Source organism: Euphorbia lathyris, chromosome 2 (genome assembly GCF_963576675.1).
Source record: "Euphorbia lathyris chromosome 2, ddEupLath1.1, whole genome shotgun sequence".
In the NCBI taxonomy this organism is placed as follows: domain Eukaryota; kingdom Viridiplantae; phylum Streptophyta; class Magnoliopsida; order Malpighiales; family Euphorbiaceae; genus Euphorbia; species Euphorbia lathyris.
In genome coordinates, this window is record NC_088911.1 from 41,065,655 (window position 1) to 41,086,915 (window position 21,261).

The window sequence follows — 21,261 nt, forward strand, 5'->3', positions numbered from 1 at the left end:
AGTTTTTTTTTTTTTTTAACTATTCCTAAGGGTGCACTTATATGAATTGTTATACTTTGCAAATATGTTTACGATCGGCCGGTCCTATACTAGTTTTATAAACTTGCACAAAACCCCCTGATCCGTCCCTGTGCATTTCCAACTGCCATACAATCCATAGAAAATAGTTCATTCTTATAATTTTGAAGTTATTAAACTAGAATTTAAACTTTAACCTCCATTCATTCAGTAAACGTTATATTCAAAGGAAAAGCAAATCTTTATTATTTAGAAAGGAAAAATTACTTGCACACACAAACTACATAGGAAGTAGAAGAAAGTGTTAAATAAAGAGTTATTCATTCAATTCCAAATCTCTTTTTGAGCTCCAAAATGAAGCCGTGCACCTTTTTCTGGTCAGGAAGAGACTCCGAAACACTCTTCTTTTGTAGGCACCTCTTAGCCCATGCGCAAATCTTAGGGCACTCCGCCTCAATGCTGAAATTTCCCTCGCATTCATAAGCATAAAACCATGAATAGAACGGGACGAGTGCGGTATCAACATAACCTAAACTTTCACCCCCAAAATAAGCCTTTTCTCCAAGCTCTCCTTCTAATAACTTTAGGCATTCAATGAATCCCTTCTTCGCTTCCTCTTTTTCTTCTCCTTTCGTTGCCCAGATCTTCCTTCCTAGATCATATATCTGCATTTCATTTCAAATTAGTATTTACTTTTCAATAAATATGAAATTAACATCGATTAATTACCTTCTTGTCAACGAAATCAGCCCAAAACCTAGCTTGAGATCTCTGGTAAGGATCGGAGGGAAGTAATGGAGCTTTTTCCGGCCAAACTTCGTCAATATACTGAACAGCGATAAGAGATTCAGCAATTGGTTTTCCATTGTGGATGAGGACAGGGATCTTCTTATGAACAGGGTTCATTTGCAGAAGCAGAGGGCTTTTGTTACGTAAGTCTTCTTCCTTGTACTCGTATTTGATTCCTTTCTCAGCTAAAGCAATCCTAATTCTCATTCCAAATGGACTTGGCCAGAAATCTAATAGAGTCACCTCGTTCGCCATGCCTAATTGCTATGTGAATTGAACGAATTTAGAATGCACAGAAGGTGTTTGATGATAAAACTATGCCCAGATTTAGGTTTATTTATAGCTGATCATTTAGTTGTAGAGAATTCGGTGCCGCTGTGATATGTGAGGTCAGTGCTGACTGTTGACGATATGACGTAAGAGCATTTGTCACCGTCTTCTCGTATACATTAATTAATTCACGATTCTTCTCGAATAGCCTTGTTGTTTCCTTTTTCATTTCAACAGGGTGTCTGGTTGTGAGATTTTCAGTGGGCTGTATAAATTTTAGGTAAAGTGTCCGATTAATAAAACAAAAGACATAGTAGTAATATTTTAGAATTTAATTACATGGTAAAATAAAAATAGTTCTTTAAAGAAAAAATTGGTAATTAGATTATCAATATTTTCAAATAAATGTTAATCCATTTATTTTTTTTATTTATATTACTGATTGTAACTTTAGTTTTGAAAGACTAATTGTTATACTAGATTCAGGCCTGTGCAATGCACGGATTATATGATCTTACTATATTTTATTCTATTAATTAAATAATAGTATTTTTTCAAATTTTAATTGAATAGGTGGTAAATTTTAATTTAGTTAATTAACACACAGTGATTCTTCTTAAATACGGGGTAGTAAAGCTCCTATATGATTGAATCCAAAATGTTTGAAAGGTATTGTGTAAAGGAGATTACAAAAGGGAGTTAAAAAGGAGATTAAAAAACATATCGTGTAAATAAATAGAGGTAAATCAATTAAACAAAATATTAATAAGACCCAGTTTAAGTACTGCTGAGAATTAGGAGATTACCCCATAGAAAGGAGGAACTACAACAAATTGAAAGTCTAAGCTAATCACATTGAAAGTCAATAGAATAAAGAAATTGCTACATAGAAAGAAGAAATGAACTACATTAAGTAGATTTTAAAAGGGAATGATTAGTTGAAATTAATTATGATAATTAATCAGTACATGTTGTGTTTATATTTGATGATACTATCATTTTAATCTTCTATGAACTCAAATAGTAGTTTTTTTTTTTTTTTTGAGGATTTTCAAACTTGTAGATTTTTGTAATGTTAGTAATGAATTTCCTTGACATTGATAATTGCAGTAAATATTGTCTAAAATCTGTATAATTTGGTTGAGTTGCATAATTTTTTATCCTTTCTAAACAAAATTGTCTGGCTGTTTTGCTAGTAATTTCTCTTCATTTTGACCATTAAATTGGATGTTTCTCCACTTCATATATTTGAGTTGTATAGATTTAATTGTTGCTTTTGATAGTATCCTTTTTTTCCCCTTCGTTTTTCGATTTCTAGAGAGAAAGATTGATAAGCAAACAGAATACTGATGAAGAAAAGAAATGAGAAAGATAACGTGAGAATATTATGTGCTTTCAGTGTAAGAATTGGACTCATATATTCATTTAAACAAAATAGCTAAATTAGTTAATGGTGTTTCAGTATTTCGATTCTGTGTTTTATGTAGTATTTACTGGTTAATATTTATTCAAGTAATATAAGATGATAGGATCAAAATTATGGGAAGGTTTTAACTTGTCTCAAATTTTTAGCTATAGTCTGTAAAATCAAAGGAGCCAGTTATAACCCATTCTCAATTACTAATATAAATGCACACAAGAAATATATATATGCACATAAGAAATTATTTTATGAACCATAGGGAATTACTAATAACTATTTGAAATTTGGTTTTGTAACTTGATATAAGTGTGGTAATGGGATAGGTGTCCAAATCATGTATTTCCCTTGTAAATCAACAAACTTATAACTTAAGCATGTGGTCATTGTGTCCGGAGTCGAAATTGATTCTCCATCAACATCGAGACAGATCGCCGGTGAATCGGCCAAGAGGGTCTAGAGACTAGTCAATGGGAAGAGAAGACTCCCTAGTAAGATGATATCGATCAAGAACTCCACCTGCACGAAACACGAGGAGTGCCAACGAGCAATCTCCATTGAGGTCAATTCGGAGAAGAAAAACAACCCTCAAATAACAGGAGAATTGAAAAGCATTCTTGAAAAGATCGTTAATGCATCAATAAAAGCTTGGTCTTTAAAGCTAGACGACGCATTATATATGGGCCTATAGAACCGTCTAGAAAACTCCCATCGGTATGTCTCATTATAGACTCATTTTTTGGAACTTATATCACTTACAGGTTAAGCTTGAGCAAAAGCCTTGTGGGCTACATATTTTTTTTTTAACTTTGATGTTAAAGCCACAGGTCAACACCGTCTACTTCAGCTCGATTAACTCAAAGAATTCCGACTTGGAGCGTATGAGAATGTCAATATTTAGATAGAGAAAACAAAGAAATGGCATGATAATAGAATTCTTCAGATGTCGTTTGATACAGGGGACAAGTTGATGTTATACAATTCCCGATTAAAACTGTTTCCCCGAAAACTAATATACAACTTATGATATTTGTCAACAATTAATGAATATATAATCATATTTACAACTTAAGTATTTGAAATATCATTTAATATTTTTTTTTCTATTTTATGATTTGATAATTACTATACAATTTTTTTCTAATATTAATGAACTTTTTAAACTTTATATATTTATATAAAATAAAATTTAAAAGTCTAGTAAATTATATAATTTAAGTTCATGTATCTATCAATAGATGGTGTTTGGTTCGCATAGGGGTAACAGAATAGAATCAAGAAAGGGAAACAATGAGAAAGGAATGGAATGACCCTGAATTCCCTTCTCTGATTGTTTCAGTTCCACAAAGGGAATGATATACCCATGATTCCTTTAGTGACTGTTTGGTTCACATGTAGAATGAAAATCAATTTATTCAACCATTAAAATCAAAAGACGATGAAACTGAAGAAACTAAAATAAAATAAATAAATCAAATGCATAAATATTCTATTTTAAAAAGAAAATCATTATTTTAAAATAATTAAAAATAAATACCAAAATCGAATAATATGATAATAGAAAAATATTTATCAAAATTATTTTTCAAGATAAAAAAGTAAAAACAGATAAGTATAAGGATCAAAAGTGAGATTAGTTTAGGGATAAAAAATATAAATAAATAAATATAAGTATCAAAAAGTAAAAATTAGTAAAAATTATTTTTTAAGAATAAATAAATAAATAATTTATAAATATAAGGATCAAAAGTGAAATTAATCCAAGGATTAAAAAAGTAAAAATAAATAAATATATGGACCAAAATAAAAATTAAAAACAAAATAGAGACTAAAATGAAATTTTAAGGATAGTAGATGTTCAAATTAGTAAGAGAGAGTGGAAATAGAATGAGAAACCTTATGGGGATTGGGGGAATGAGATTAAAGGAGTTAGAAGTAAACCTAAAACTAAAAGAAGATAGAGAGAATGATTGAATTGATGAAACAAACACAATAAAAGGAAAGAAACCTCATCTTTCCCTTATCCTTTCCTGAAACCCCCAAAACAAACGGATAATATAGTATATATATAGATTTTAAGGGGTAAATTTCATTAATGGTGTACAACCTTTGCCCATTTCACACTTTAGTGTACAACCTTCATTTTGTCTCACTAATATGTATGAGCTTATCGGTGACCTTCCACTTTGGTGTATAGCAGGTAAAAATGACCGGTCAACGTTTGGTCAACACGCCACCTTATCATTTTTCAACTCCTATAAAGTTAATTGTCTCTTTTACCCCTCTTCTCCTATGTTAGAGTCAAGATGAAATGGTAAAGTTACCATTAGGTGATGACATGTCATTAGGGTATTTTAGGAAGATATTTCATTAGTAATTGTTTACTAAAAGGGTTCTTTTTGTATTAAGTATAAATAGCCTATGTACTGCTCTGTTTTACAAGTAAGTGAAATAAACACTTTTCCCAGAATTCTCTTTTCTCAAATTAGCCAAGTTTAGATGGTATCAGAGCCATGGTGAAGAAGAAGAAAACCAGAGAAATATCAAGAAAAGATCAATTCACTGATGAAGAGGATTTACAGAATCTCAATCCATTCACAGATCTGGAAGAAGAAACCGAATCGCATAGATCGCACAACACAAGATTTGATAATCCAGGTCTTGTTCTCTTTACAAATCAATTGATTGGAAATAATTACCTCTCATGGAGAAATTCTATGATCCGTGTTCTTACTGTCAAGGAGAAACTTCATTTCATTATCGGATCTGAAAATGAACCGAATGAAGAGACGAATGAGTACAAAAGATGGAGGAAGAACGATTGCCTAGTTGTTTCGTGGATCCTGAACACTATTTCAAAAGAAGTCGCTGAAGGTTTTCAATACGTATCATCTGCGCGTGTTTTGTGGAAGGAACTTGAACACAGGTTCGGTGATAACAACGGACCGTTGTTATACAAGATCAAACGTGAATTAAGTTTCTGCACATAAGGTAATCTTACTTTGATGCAATATTTTAATAAACTCAAGCGCTATTGGGATGAGTTAATGTTGCTAAGGCCTACGCAAAATTGTACGTGTGGAAGTGGTAAGAATTGCACCTGTAATGCGTTTCAGCGCATGGCTTATAACAATGAAGAAGATAAGCTGATACAATTTCTCATGGGGCTTGATTCACACTATGATCATGTGAAGAATCAAATCTTGCTTTTAGATCCACTACCAGATGTGAATAAGGGCTATTCGATGGTGTTACGTATTGAGAAACAAACATAAATTGCAATGGAGCAATCTATCGAGATCGCTAGTTTTTCAAACTCACATAATCAAACTTCAAAGGCAGAATCAAGTTACAGAGGAAGGAAGAAGGATACATGTGACAAATTTTGTGAGCATTGCAAATCACCAGGTCATCTCAAATCTAGTTGTTTCAAACTGATTGGATATCCAGAATGGTGGAAAGGAAAGAATGTTAATACTGGTAAGACAAATGCTACAAAATCCTTTAATTCTGCTAATTTGTCTATGAAGAATGAATGTGCAGATGAGAATAATGAGGATGATAGTGCAAATATGGCGCATATGATTAAAGAAGTCTATATGATGATGAAAAATAAGAGCACCGATCTGCAAGATACACCAATTCAGTGTAGAGATTTTACTGCTTTTGCTGGATTCACAGGTCAGTCTAACTGTTATATATCAGATAATGTGTGTTGGATTGTTGATAGTGGTGCGACATCGCACATGAGTTCACAGAAAAATTGGTTTTCCAGATGCAAATCAGTTTTTAGAAAACAGGACATTGTGATGCCTGATGGTTCAACTCAAATAGCGAGTCATGTAGGAACTGTGAAGTTAACTCTTAAGCCTGTTTCTACTGGATGTTCTTTATGTGCCATCTTTTCAGTTCAATCTCCTCTCGGTAGGACAACTTTTGCAACAGTCAAGCATTGAAGTTATCTTTTGTGCTACTTATTGCTGTTTGCAGGACTCGAAGACACATGAGGTCATTGTAGTTGCTTGGAAAACGGATGGTTTATATTTGTTAGATACAATTTCTAGGATTAAGCAATACCAAACAACAAATAATATTGCTTGTAATGTTACAGACTACATTGATCCATGGCATAGGAGGCTAGGGCATGCTTCTTTGGAGGCACTGAGTCATATTTCTGTAATAGATGTTAACCGATATTCCTCTAGTTGTGAAGTTTGTCAATATGCAAAGCAACATAGATTTGTTTTTCATAAGAGTGTAATCTCTTCTACTGTTCGTTTTAATTTGCTGCATATGGATGTGTGGGGGCCATATTCGATACCTTCTCTTACAGGTGGAAGATTTTTCCTCACAATAGTTGACGACTATACAAGGGTTACTTGGATAGTTTTGTTGACGTATAAGTCACAGGTTTGTGATGCTATTAGTGTGTTCATCAATATGGCAGTTAAACAGTATGATGCTATTGTGAAAGTTATCAGAACAGATAATGGAGGGGAGTTTGTCAATCAACAATGTTCTCAGTTATTTCAAAAACATGGAATTGTGCATCAACGTACTTGTGCATATACCCCACAGCAAAATGGGGTAGCTAAGAGGAAACATCATCATTTATTAGAGGTAGCTAGAGCCTCTATGTTTCAAGCTTCATTACCAACTAATTTTTAGGGGGAAGCAGTTTTACACGCTGCAGCGGTCATCAATGTGCTGCCAAGCAGACTACTGAATTGGCAGTCTCCTTTTGAATGTTTTCATGGAAAACTTCCTGATTACAGTCGGATGTATACTTTTGGTTGTCAGTGTTTTTACAAAGTGTTACCAGTGGGACAAAAATTTGATGCGAGAGCACAGAAGGGGATTTATCTGGGTAATCCTACAGGACAGAAAGGATATAAATTTTATGATATGGTTAGCCAAAGAATTATTGTGACTAGAGAAATGGTCTTCCATGAGACTACATATCCATATGAAGCAGCAAAATCCTCTTCAGTACAACCTAATTTGGACGTACAACCTGTACATATAGAAGAACCAATTTCAGAAATAAACTTTGTACAAAAGCATGTGGATCAGTTTATGGTTCCTTCTACATCAAATGATACAACTGTTCAGCCATCATTGCGAAGATCTTCTAGACAAGTTTCTTCACCAGCTTGGATGCAGGATTTTGTCATGAGTACTCGACAAAAGACCTCATCACAGGCATTACCAATTCTGTCTTGTATTGGTATTAAACATGCAGCTTTTATGTCAAATATTCTACAGGTTCCAGAACCTAAGAGTTACGAGGAAGCAAGTAAGAATCCAGAATGGGTTAAAGCAATGCAATCTGAACTGGATGCATTAGAAGCGCACCAGACTTGGGAGATTGTCCCTATTCCACAACACAAGAAGCCAATTGCTTCTCGTTGGGTGTTCAAAGTGAAGTACAAGCCCACAGGAGAAATAGAGCATTTCAAAGCCCGGTTGGTTGCCAAAGGATATAATCAAATGCAGGGAGTGGATTTCCACGAGTCTTTTAGTCCGGTGGCGAAAGCGGTCACAGTGAGGATGTTTCTCGCAATTGGAGCTACTTTGGGGTGGTTTATACATCAAATTGATGTGAATAACGCTTACTTGCATGGTGTTCTTGATAAAGATGTATACTTGTTGCCTCCACAGGGTTATAGTAAAGCAGGTCGAGGGCAAGTGTGCAAGCTTATCAAGTCTTTGTATGGACTTAAACAAGCAGGGCGACAATGGCACTCTGAGTTATCTAGCAAACTAATTGGTTTTGGTTTTGTTAGATCCCAAAATGACTATTGTCTCTTTGTAAAGAGAACTGATAAGGTTTTTCTGGTCTTGCTAATATATGTAGATGACATATTAATAGCAGGAATGAATGAAGAGCAGGTAGAGGAGGTGAAGCAATATCTGCATCCCTTGTTTACTATCAAAAATTTAGGAAGTGTTAAATACTTCTTGGGAATTGAAGTTGCAAGGTCTACTGATGGGATTCTTTTGACACAAACAAAATATATAACAGATATGATTAATGATGCTGGTCTCAAAGATGCTAAACCTGCTACAAGTCCACTTACCTCCGGTGTTGATTTGACGGTTATCGGTGAAGCAATTTCTGATCCAGAAGTGTATAGGAGACTGGTTGGGAGATTACTATATCTCAATTTTACACGGCCAGATATTACCTATGCTACACAGCAACTTAGTCAATATATGCAGTCCCCAAATGAACATCATTTGACAGCAGCTTTACAAGTCTTACATTATTTGAAAGGTACAATTTCGTATGGTCTAGTCTATTCTGCAGTTTCTGATTTAAAGATAAAGGGATATTGTGATTCTGATTGGGGTGGTTGCAAGACAACTCGGAAGTCATTAACATGTTATTGTATTTTCTTAGGATCATCCTTGATTTCATGGAAAAGTAAGAAACAAGGCACTGTTAGCAAGTCTTCTGCAGAGGCAGAGTATAGAAGTATGGCATCCACATGTTGTGAATTGAAGTGGATGACTTATTTACTCAAGGATTTTGGATTGGATTTGAATTTGCCAATACAACTTAACTGTGATAGTCAAGCAGCTATAGCGATAGCTAAAAACCCTGTTTTTCACGAGAAAATGAAGCATGTTGAGATTGATTGTCACATTGTGCGTAACTGTGTTGAAGAAGGGTTTATAGTAACGCCATATGTTCAGACTTCGAATCAGTTGGCAGATGTTTTTACCAAAAATCTAAGTGCAACACAGATGCTTTCTTCACTTGTCGAAATGGGATTTGTTGATACTTTACCATGTTCATCTTGAGGGAGGGCTGTTAGAGTCAAGATGAAATGGTAAAGTTACCATTAGGTGATGACATGTCATTAGGGTATTTTAGGAAGATATTTCATTAGTAATTGTTTACTAAAAGGGTTCTTTTTGTATTAAGTATAAATAGCCTATGTACTGCTCTGTTTTACAAGTAAGTGAAATAAACACTTTTCCCTGAATTCTCTTTTCTCAAATTAGCCAAGTTTAGAGTTTCTTACGCATTTATCAATTTCTCTCTCTAATCCTTCTCTCTTCATCTTCTTTCTTCTATTTGGTCAATCGGAGGCTAGTTGAAACGACATTCTGATGAGATTGGTGATTATGAAGTTGAGAAAGATCAATCAAGTGAGAAGTTTGTTGCTGCAAATAAAATGGATGGATTGGCGTCGCATAGTTATTCTGGCATTTGTTGATGAATCCACTTCTCTTGTTTTCTTTCTTGGATTACTATTATGATTATTATTATAGCTTTTTTTTCCTGACCATCTTTCATAGCTTCGATGAATCAATGAATGTTGAAACACTCCAACTGCCTTTTCATTTGCATAGTTTCATCTCATCATATTTTCATTTTTCACCTAATTATTTCCCCCCAATTCTTTTAATTATTTCCCTCAACTGCCCCGATGCTTTTCTTCTGGGTTCCTCACCATCTTTGATGGCTTCGACGTGTGAAATATTAGAAGATCCTATTTCTAATTTCCTGTTTAGGAAGGATACAGCAAATCCGATTTCTAACATCTTATTGATATTTTACACAATTAATTTACCCAAACAATACCATTAGATATGTAACTTCACTATTTTTCAGCTTCAATAAATTATCAGTCCACAAAACCTACAATTGTGAATAGATTTGCACATTCAGGATTTGCAGGTGAAGCACAAAGAAGAGGAAGCGAGAGGAAATGGTGGAGGAGGAGATAATTTCGTCTTCAACCATTTTTCTTTTTCCATTAGATATGTAACTTCGCTGTTTTTCAGCTTCAGCCATTAGATATGGTGAATAAAAAATCCAAGTTCATTATCATAGAGAGAGAAAGAAAGAGAAAGGAAAACCCAAAAGAGAAAAGAAAATTAATAAAGAAAAGAAGTTTTAAGGGTATATAAATCATTTATGAATTTTTTTTGACCGGTCAAAGCTGAGGTAGCGCGTTGACTGAGCGTTGACCGGTCATTTTTACTTGTTGTACATCACAGTGGGAGGTCAACTATAAAGTCGTACATATTAGTGAGACAAATTGAAGGTTATACACCAAAGTGTGAAATGGGGTAAATGTCGTACACCATTGATGAAATTTATCCGGATTTTAAGCCACCATGCCAAGAAAAGTAATGAATTTCCATTTCAAAAATTAAAATTAATGTTTTGCATTTTTTTCTAATGAGTTAGAATATTTCCAAAAGGTTTTTAGTTCACTCTTTAAAAATAATATAAACAATTGATTTTTAGCCATTTAAAACATTGTAATGCATGTCATCTCCAATAATACTCATCATACTTACTCATTATTTTTTTTATCATTGAAATTATTATGTATTGTTATATTTACAAAAAGTATATGAGAGAGACTCCGAATAATAAATTATTAATAAAAGGGTTAATACACATATTTGCCCTTGTGTTTTCTCGGAAAAACAGATTTGCCCTTAAATCAAATAAACCAACAAAACTATCCCTGAATTTTTCATAAACCTGCAATTATACCCTAATCTGACGGAGCTGCTAAACGGCGATGACATCAAACCTTCTTATCTCCAGAAAAACTTCAGAAAAGAACAACCAATCACAAACAGAAAAAAATATGCACATTCAATTTCGATTAAAAGCAAGTTAGAAGAACAGATTGGTCAAAATTCATTTTCATAAAAGCTCAATCAACCTAATAAAATGGCGTCTAAACCTCCTAATTAATCCAAAAGCAATAGCAATAGAAAACAATAAGAAACCAAATGAATTTTGATTGTCGTCATCCAATTTTTTTTGGAGACAAGAAGGTTTGATGTCATCGTCGTTTAGCAGCTCCGTCAGATTAGGGTATAATTGCAGGTTTATCGAAAATTCAGGGATAGTTTTGTGGGTTTATTTGATTTAAGGGTAAATTTGTTTTTCTGCGAAAACACATGGACAAATATGTGTATTAACCCTTAATAAAAAATGAAATAAGGAGGGGACTGGGAGGGGAGAGATGTTCCTCAGTAATAAAGCATGAAAGAATCTTTTAGTAATTTGAGGAGTGACTAAGAGCATGTGCAATGGTTGAATTACTTTGCTATATCTGATACAAATTGTTGAATTAAACCATTGTGGGCTGTTGTCTCAAATGAGGGAGAAAGAGAGGTGTATCAGAATTGTGATACACTTGTGGTTTTTTTTTTTTTGTAAATGTGCAAGGTGAGGTCCACGCCTCAATCAGCGGCTGAGATCGCGCCTCAGCTGGCGCATGTGCTACACGCGCGCTTGAGGCGCGTCCAGCCGCAAAAGTGGACTTTGTGACATTTATTTATTTTTTTTAAAAAAATCGAAACAGCAGAGATGGGTCACATGGAGATATTTAAAATATCAATGTGATATATCCGTTGGTTTTCTTATTTAGTAAAAAATATAATTAAATATATATATGACCCAACGGATATAATAAACGGTAACATTTAACAACCATTTTTTTTTAAAAAAATTCATTATAAATACCTATTCATTTTATTTTTTATGTCACCCAAATCATTTACACAACAAATAAACTCACCTAAATCCTTTAGAAGTATGGAGAAACGTCAAGGCAAGAAAAAATCCTCGGAGAAAAATCGTTATTCTGATTCGCAACACCCTAATCCTTTCCAAATGTCAAACCGAAATACTTCGAATATGCAAATATCTCCCATGAGAAGATCACCGCAACCCGAATTTCCTCAAAATTACGGTAATTTTGTGCCAAATCCTCAAAACTTCTACCATTCCGATGTTCATTACGCCAATATGACCCAATATAACGATAGTCAACCGATGAACCATCACCTCCAAAATTCGGGTTATACTGATCCGTATATTATGTGCTCTTTCGTTATGAAGAAATACCCAGATTTATTCCCTTAATCGTGTTAGTTTGCATTGTATTTTTTTAACTGTAATTATTTTTTTATCGTCTCTTTTTTCGTGCTTTTAATGTAATTTCCTCGTTTTTAAATCTTGTATTTTATTCCGTTTCGTATTCTCGTGTTTTATTTGAATAAAAAATTATCTTTTGTGATATTTTTATTTTTGCAATTAATTATATTTTTTAATTAACTGTTTCGGTTCAAAATAATTATAGATATAATTGATATTTATTTTTGGCCTAATACACAAATAACCCCCTGAACTTGTCCAAATGTTGCAACTGCCCCCTCCAACTTTCAATTGTAACAACTTACCCCTCAAACTTGTCCAATTGTAAAACATAACCTCTCAAACTTGTCCAAGTGTAAAATATAACCCCAAATTGCTGACATGGACTGTAATTGAAGAAACATGTGAAATACAAAAATTGCAGCGTTCGTGGAGTGTGATAATCAGATCTTTGGCGTGATATGAATCTGGAAATTTTTTTTTACGGTTGCTTCAAATACGAGGTAAAAAAATTCCCAATTTGGGGTCATGTTTTACAATTGGACAAGTTTAAGGGGTAAGTTGTTACAATTGAAAGTTGAGGGGGGCAGTTGCAACATTTGGTAAAGTTTAGGGGGTTATTTGTGTATTAGGCCTTTATTTTTTTTAACCAATATATATATATATTAATGGAATTATTTAGATTGAATGATGAAATAATTAGATTAATTGTTTGGTGGAAAGAAATAATAATTTATTTGGAATATGTAAGAGTTTTATGACAAGTGGGTCCTACGTAAAAAGTGATACAAATTGGTTTAATGGAGAGGTAGTTGAGTGTATTAGATTTTTTTTGAAAAAAAGTGGGTTTTTTTGGATTTGATACGAAAAGAATTGTATCACCCATTGTGGGTGCTCTAAGATGATGTTTGATAAAAAAAATGAAATTTAAGTGACTAAGGTGATGTTTGATAAAGTACTGAAATTTAAGTGTTGAATATTATAAATACTGATAATAAGTATCGAATATATAAATATTACTCCCTCCGTTTTATATTACATGACTTTTTAGAGAGTTATACAGAAATTAAGGATATTAAAAAAAAAAGACATTGTTGCCCTTTATTGATTGATTTCAACATTTATTTATTCTATAATAAGTGCATTATGCTAATTAATTTTTGTAAACCCGCGTTTTATAGCAGAAAAAATGATGACTTAACGTGTACTGATCATATAAAATGACATGTAATATGAAACAAAAAAGAATCCCTAGAAAGACATGTAATATGAAACAGAGGTAGTAGTTGATAATGTTGAACTTAAAACTTTAAATTAAAAAAATTAAATTATTTTAATTTTTAACTTAATTGAACATTTTAAGTTACTGAATAATTGAATTTTTTTTTGATAGAAGCTGGGACGATACAGTAGCAATGATCCTGGAATCCCAACTAGGTTGACACCCCAAGAGCACGCACTGAAAACCCGATATAATTAAAAATAAAATAAAATAATGTAACACATGGGGGAAACGGAAAAACAAAATAACAAAATAAAAAAACAAAAACAAAAAACAAATAAATCTGCGAAATCTAAAGTGACCAACATTACAGATATCATAAAAAAACAGTGAGTGGCAGAAGTGCGGATCCAATTGCCATCGCGTAATGTCGGAGGAGGAGGAGATCCTGAAGCGGGCTAAAGCATCAGCAACCCGATTACCTTCTCCGTATATGTGGGTAATCATGACGGGCATCTGCGAGCACTGTTGTAGACATTTCAACCCTTGATTGACAGACCAAGGAACGTTGGTAGAATGTGACTTTAATTTATTGACCACTAACAAGGAGTCCGATTCAATCCAAAGCCTATGCCAGTTCTTCTCCCAAGCTAGGTCAACTGCAAAAATTACAGCCTTCAGCTCAGCAATATAAGCATAAAAGGTAGCAATTGGGAATGCAAAACACCCTTTGGAAAACCCTTTACACGATCGGAATACTCCACCGGCGCCAGCAGCCGCCAGAGAGCCCAGCGCAGATCCGTCAATATTAACCTTCAGCCAAACGAAGCCTAAGAATTTTTTAGAGTTGGTTTTTAATTCAAACTCATTAAAATTTAACTTAAAAACACAACAAAGGAGTCTCTTAAATATGTTCTTAATAGATATAAAATGGATATATAAAATTCTCCATATTCTAACCGGACTATATCTTTGACCCACTAAAACAAATGCAAAATCCAATCGCCAAACCTAAAAGCCAATAATGTATAAAAAGCAAGATTGTAAAAAACATCAGACACTAATCAGACAGACAAAATATCCAAAGATTAAAAACAATATTTGCTAGTTTTAGGTCATTTAGTGTTTAGTTATTTAATATTTTACGCAGATCTATGGATCTATGGGGTTGCACCATTAGAAATGATTTAGATCCGAATGGTCGAAAGAAACTAAATGACGATGATTGGTTTGCAGCTGCTTTCATACGAATTTGAATTCAAAAGAAGTATGGGATTTGTTGTGTTTTTATTTTAGTTGTATCGTTTATGGTATTTTTTGCTCTTTGTAATCTGTTTATTCCCTTTGTGGTTTTTATATTAGGCTTTATCTTGTGCTTGGGTGAGGTTTTATTCCTTGCTATTGTTGTTTTGTACTTGAACTTGTTCATCTAATATAATATATAAGTATTTTCGATCAAAAAAAGTTAATTAATATAATTTAAGGGTCAATTTTTTTCTAAACGGGCTGTCTAGAGTCGCATATAGCCACTTAGTCCACCAAAAATCTGTAAATCGATCTATATCATCCAACTTGAAAAAATCGAGATAGTGTTCTAAGGCTCTGTTCTTTATCGCTGAAAAAAACTGAACTGAACTGAACTGAATTGAACTGAACTGAATTGAATTGAACTGAACTGAACTGAACTGAATTGAATTGAACTGAACTGAACTGAACTGAACTGAATACTGAACTGAATTTAAATGAATACTACTGAATACTGAACTTAATTGAATGCTACTGAACTTAACTGAATGCTACCCAACTTAACCGAACTTAACAATAATGATGATATTAGACTTTAAAATAATTTTCATGATAATATTGGACATTAATGAACTTATAATAATAATAACGGTTCTAATAAATTTAATAATATCAATAATAAATAAATATATTATTAAAGATAAAACTAAATTGAATATCAAATAAAAGCCCGAGATGATAAAATCTTGGCTCGATAAAAGCCTATGAAATTAAATAAAAATAAGTCTAATTTAAGTTAAAAATATAAATTACATACAAACACAAATTTATATATAATTTAAAGCCTATGAAATTAAATACAAATCTTCATATGAATACAAACTCTTAACTTTTTATTTTAATTAAGGGTTAAAGTGCAAAAATAACGTTTTGGGTCAGAAGTAATTTTACCTCTAACGTCTAAAATGGTGGAATTTTATCCCTAACATTGATAAATTGGATAAATTTGAGAAATAATTCATAATATGATGCAATTCCTAATTTTTAAATACGGATGCATACGTTTTTTTTTATTAAACCATATATACTTTAATAAACTATCATTTCTTGACTTTTATCTAATTTATAGATAATGATAAACTATAAATAATAATAATAAATAATGATAAATAATAATAATAATAATAATAAATTATATATAAATAATTATAATATAATAAATAATGATAAATTACTGAATACTGAAACTGAATGCTGAAACTGGATGTTGAAACTGAATGCTGAACTGAACTGAATTGAATTGAATTGAATTGAATTGAACTAAACTGAATTGAACTGAACTGAACTGATTGTTACTGAAATTAAGTGATAAAGAACAGGGCCTAACAGTCATCTCTTAAACGCTTGAATTGATTTTTGAAATATCTAAAAAAAATTATATTCATAACCACTAAATTTCAGCCCAATTAATATCATCACTATTAAACTTTAAAATCATCTTTAAATTTTTAATGTAAAAGACCAATTTAATAATAGGTAACTTTTTCTACCAAAAAAAAAAATAATAGGTAACTTTTAATTATAAAATTAGTGAAAACGACATTTAAGTAATTTTAATTTTTATATTTTAAAGTTACTTATATATTATTTGTTTTAAAAATAAAATATTTAAATAGAAAAAGTTTGGACACTTTAACTTTTTAATCAATTTTAATTTTAATTTTTTTTTAATTTTAAAGTTGTTAAACATTAACTGAAATTTATTGATCATAATGTAAATTTTAAATACATTTGATATTACTTACCACCTTTGATAAAGTTGGGTAATAACTGTATTTTACCTATAATTGAAGGACATAAAGCGTGAAAAAGAGAAGAAAAGGTCAGTAAGCTAACACCCATATCTAGGAGTTATAAACCCTATATAATTCCACGTGTACCCCTTGCATGTTTCCACCTTTTACCACCTGTCCTATTCCCCTATCTTTTTTAACCCTTTCCTATTCCTTCTCCTCTTTCTCCCATTCTCCCCAATCATGGCTGATTCCGGACGCCCCAGACCCCAAAGAACCACCGCCACCACCGCCAACAACAACAATCACCACCACCACGCCTCCACATTCCTCCGCAAACTCCAAGCTCACGCCCCTAACTCCGGCCAATTACTCGGTTTCATGACTCTCCTAATCTCCGGCTCCATTCTTCTCATCCTCTCCGGAATCACTATAACTGTCTCCATTCTCGCTCTCATCTTTTGCTCTCCTCTGATCATCCTTTCCAGCCCGATATGGATTCCAATTGCGGCGGCTCTCTTTTTCTCCGTCGCTGGGATCTTGTCGTTTGGAGGTTTCTTGGCGGTGATTGTGGGAGGATCGTCGTGGATTTATAGGTATTATAGAGGGATGAATCCGCCTGGTTCAGAGAGGTTTGATTATGCTCGGGGGCGAATCTTTGATACGGCTAGCCATGTGAAGGATTATGCGAGAGATTACGGTGGGTATTTGCAGAATAAAGTGAAAGATGCAGCTCCTGGTGCGTAAAAGAATCGGTTTTCATGGTGGATTAAGGTTTTCTGTTTAATTTAATGTTTTTAAATCTAATTTTTGTCCCATTAAATTAAAAAAAGGTGGAATTTTTATTTGTGGTGTTTGTTTAATGGTAATTGTGTGTTTTTGTGTGCAAGTTTTGGGATGCTTTTTTGTTTTGATTTGGTGTGAATTAGGATAAAAAAAAAAAAGGAACTTGTTTATGATTTCTTTATGAAAGCTAATTATGTTAGCTTTAACGATAATGATGAGTAATGAGTATATAGAAGATGGTCTGATGGTCTAAATTAACTTTATAATTTGTTAATATTCTATAAATCTCTCAATTGAAGATCGTAGATAGAATAGTAATTTGTCACTGATAATTTATTTTGTACTGAATAAAAATAAGGAAAACAAACTACTAGCAACAAAAATAAACATTGCTCGCCAATTAACCATTCTCGAATAACTCAAACATTGGGGTTGAGGGTTTGATATCAATGGGAGAAATCTTTGAGTGGTTGATCTGTTTATTTATGCTCTGAAACCTGCTACAGCTCAAAGGGGGCCGGGCACGGGCACCGGGGGTATCCACAAAAGGGATGGATTGAGAAAGTAATCCACAAGAAGGGATGGATTAAGAAAGTATGTGAAAGAGACTTTTAGATTTAGATGGAGTGAGGGTGAGCCTATCCACAAAAGGGATGGATTAAGAAAGTACGTGAAGGGATGACACGAGACTTTAGATGGAGTGAGAGTGTGTACAACGTGTTGGGATAAGGCTTGGAGGCTTTATGGGTGGGTTTCTTGTTCTTAGTTTTGTTTGGTTACTTGTTTGTTAGTCCTTTTTCAATCATACTCTCTATTTAGTCTTCTCTATTTAGTCTACTCTATTTTCATTTTTCTCCTCGTTTATCTTTTTCCTTTTTTAAATAAGAAAGGAAACAACAAAAAACGAAAAGAAACTAAGGCGGAACTATCCTAGTAAAGCCAGTTCCCACGGTATCATCCAGTAGCAGCCGCCTTCAAATATCAATTGGCTATCTGGTTCAAGAGCATGAGCGCTGCTAGCCATAAAATCAGCAATCTGATTTTGCCTCGAAACACATGTCGAAGACGAATACACTTGAAGTTACTAAGAAACTGTTTGATTTGAAAAGGTTCTGACCAATACACGTAGTATCTCTATCCTCATTAATAGCCGTTACTATCTAGGCATTATTCGACTAAATCTCAATCCATCGATAATCTCTGCTCAAAGCAAGAGAGATACCAGAAAAAAGACTAAATTTTTTCCAAATTTTCGCATCATATGCGTTATTTATACCGATATTATGGTAGAAACCAGCCATCCATTTTCCATGACAATCACGAATAATTCTTCCGATAGAAATCGAATCATCATTTAATTTCGAGCAATCGGTATTAAGTTTATGCTATCCTACTAGAGGCTTCACCCAATGAATGAGAGTTTCCATCCAAGAAGTCCCATCACTATCTCTTTAAATATAGAATTGCTACAGTAAATTTTTTCCAACCACCTACTCTATTTTACCTACTCTTTAAATATTTTATTATTATATTCATTTTTATAATTTGTGTAATGTTTTTATAATTCGTGTAATGTTTAAATGTTTTTATAATTCATGTAATATTTAATATTTTTATAATTATAATTTAATATTTAAATGTACAACACAATAAAAAAATCAAATAACACTACAATTAAAAATTAAATAACACGAATATTTCTAGAAAAATAATACATAAATAATAAATATACATGTAAAAAAATAAATATACATGAAATTCTTATTTAAAATAAAAAAATATTTTAAAAAAATATTATATAAAATATAATATGAATTAAGTAAAAAAAATAATCAGATTTAAAAAGAATTATAATAAAAAAAATTATATATTATCTTGCCTTGTGTTACAGATAAGATAGCCAGTTACAGGATAGGGTAGACAAGTTGACATAGTACAGGATATGGTAGACAGTTGACAGACAATTATGGGTCTTCATATCTACACACATACTGTAGTTCTTGTATATATAGATGTGTAATATTATGTTAAAGATATGAAGTAAATTTACTTTATCACATGGTATCAGAGCTGCCCTTGTGAGCAGTGGTTCTGGGTAATTTTTTTTCTCAAGTCTTCTCTATCCCAGCGTATAGATTGTTGAGGAAGGGTCTCTTTCTGCTTGTCTCCTTGCTTCACCGTCGGCTCTAGCAGACCACCCATCCTCCGACCGACCATTTCGTCCAACTCTGGCCACCATACCTGCAGCGCGTGTCTCTCACGCGCCGCCTACCAGTTTCGCCCTGTCGCCCACGCGCCGACGAGTGAAGGCGCGTCCGGCGGCCGTTCATCGTCAAACTTCCTTTTCCGGCGTCGCCCCGTCCTCCACTATCAGAATATCTGGTCAGTTGTTGGGTTCCTGCACTTTTTCCTAGTTAGGGTTCTTGTGTGCTACTCCTTTTTGCTGCTGCCCTTCTGTTCAAATTTTTCTTTAGTCTCTCCATTGTACTATACAGTGGGTTGTGATCTATTTTGCCTGAATTTGTGAAGTGAAGTGTGGTGGAACTCTTAAACTTCCGCAGTTCTGTGTTCCTTATTTGGAGTTCTTACATTGTGCAATTTCCATTTATTGAGTAGTTATGGCAGATGGAAAGAAAGTCGAAACTCATCATTCTACTGTTACTAATATTATTCTGGTGTCTCAGAAAGTCACCGACCACAAATTGACAGGCTTGAATTATGTTGATTGGTCCAAAACTGTCAAAATTTATCTTCGCAATATTCGAAAAAGTCATCACTTATCTGATGCTCCAAACACAACTAACGAAGATTGGCTGGAGGATGACGCTCGGTTATTCATTCAGATTAAGAATTCAATTGATACTAGTATCGTCGGTATGGTTCAACATTGTGAGTATGTCAAAGAACTCATGGATTTCTTGCAATTTTTGTACTCTGGTCGAGGTAATATATCGCGCATCTATGATATGTACAAGTTTTTTTACACTGCCGAGCAACAGGGTCAATCTATTCAAGAATACTATATGCAACTTATGAAAAATTTTGAACAGTTGAAAGAATTGGTGCCCTTGAGTACTGATATCAAAGTCCTACAGACTCAATGAGACCAAATGTTTGTTCTCAAATTTTTATGTGGACTTGGCTCCGGATATGAGGGTGTTACTTCTCAAATTCTTTCTGGCGCTGACATCCCTAACTCACAAGAGGCTCTTACTCGGGTTCTTCATAGTGAACTTGTTCTTTCTGCTCCTCATGTTGTTCCTGCCTCTAGTGCTCTTCTCAGTCACAAGAATGAGTCTGCACGCATCTCTACTGGTCCGACTAAGGGTATCACTCGAGCTGCTAGACACTTTGGAGAGGGAAGTCGCTCTGTTGTGTGCTTTTATTGTCATGAGCCTGGTCATACCAAGCGTACCTGCCAGAAACTACACAACAAACCTCCAAGGCATCGGTTTGCTCATGTTGCCACTACTGATGTTGCATCCTCATCAGATCCAACATACACACTTACTGCAGCCGAGTGTGCCACTTACCAGGCAATATTAACTGCACAACGTTCGCCTTCACCTATCACTTCTCTTCCCGAGTCAGGTAACATAAATACATGCCTCCTTTCGTCTTCCTCAAAATGGGCCATTGATTCTGGTGCAACAGACCATATGACAGGTAACTCAAAAATTTTCTCGTCTTCATCTCCTACTTTTCCTTTCCATGTAACCCTCGCTGATGGAACAACTTCATCGGTCATTGGCTCTAGCACTGTTAACCCCACTACTGCACTTTCTCTTTCCTCTGTCCT

At 33.6% G+C, this 21,261-nt stretch overlaps 1 protein-coding gene across 1 annotated transcript; it reads right to left on the reverse strand.

Annotated features, from left to right (window-relative positions):
* Positions 1-235: 235 nt before the first annotated feature.
* On the reverse strand, positions 236-1,126 carry LOC136217907 (probable glutathione S-transferase parC). Its single transcript, XM_066004606.1, has 2 exons — positions 748-1,126; positions 236-683 (listed from the first exon to the last, which is right to left on the reverse strand). The coding sequence occupies exons 1-2, from the start codon at positions 1,060-1,062 to the stop codon at positions 339-341; spliced, it is 660 nt and encodes a 219-aa protein (XP_065860678.1). The 5' UTR covers positions 1,063-1,126; the 3' UTR covers positions 236-338.
* Between the last annotated feature and the right edge of the window lie 20,135 nt (positions 1,127-21,261).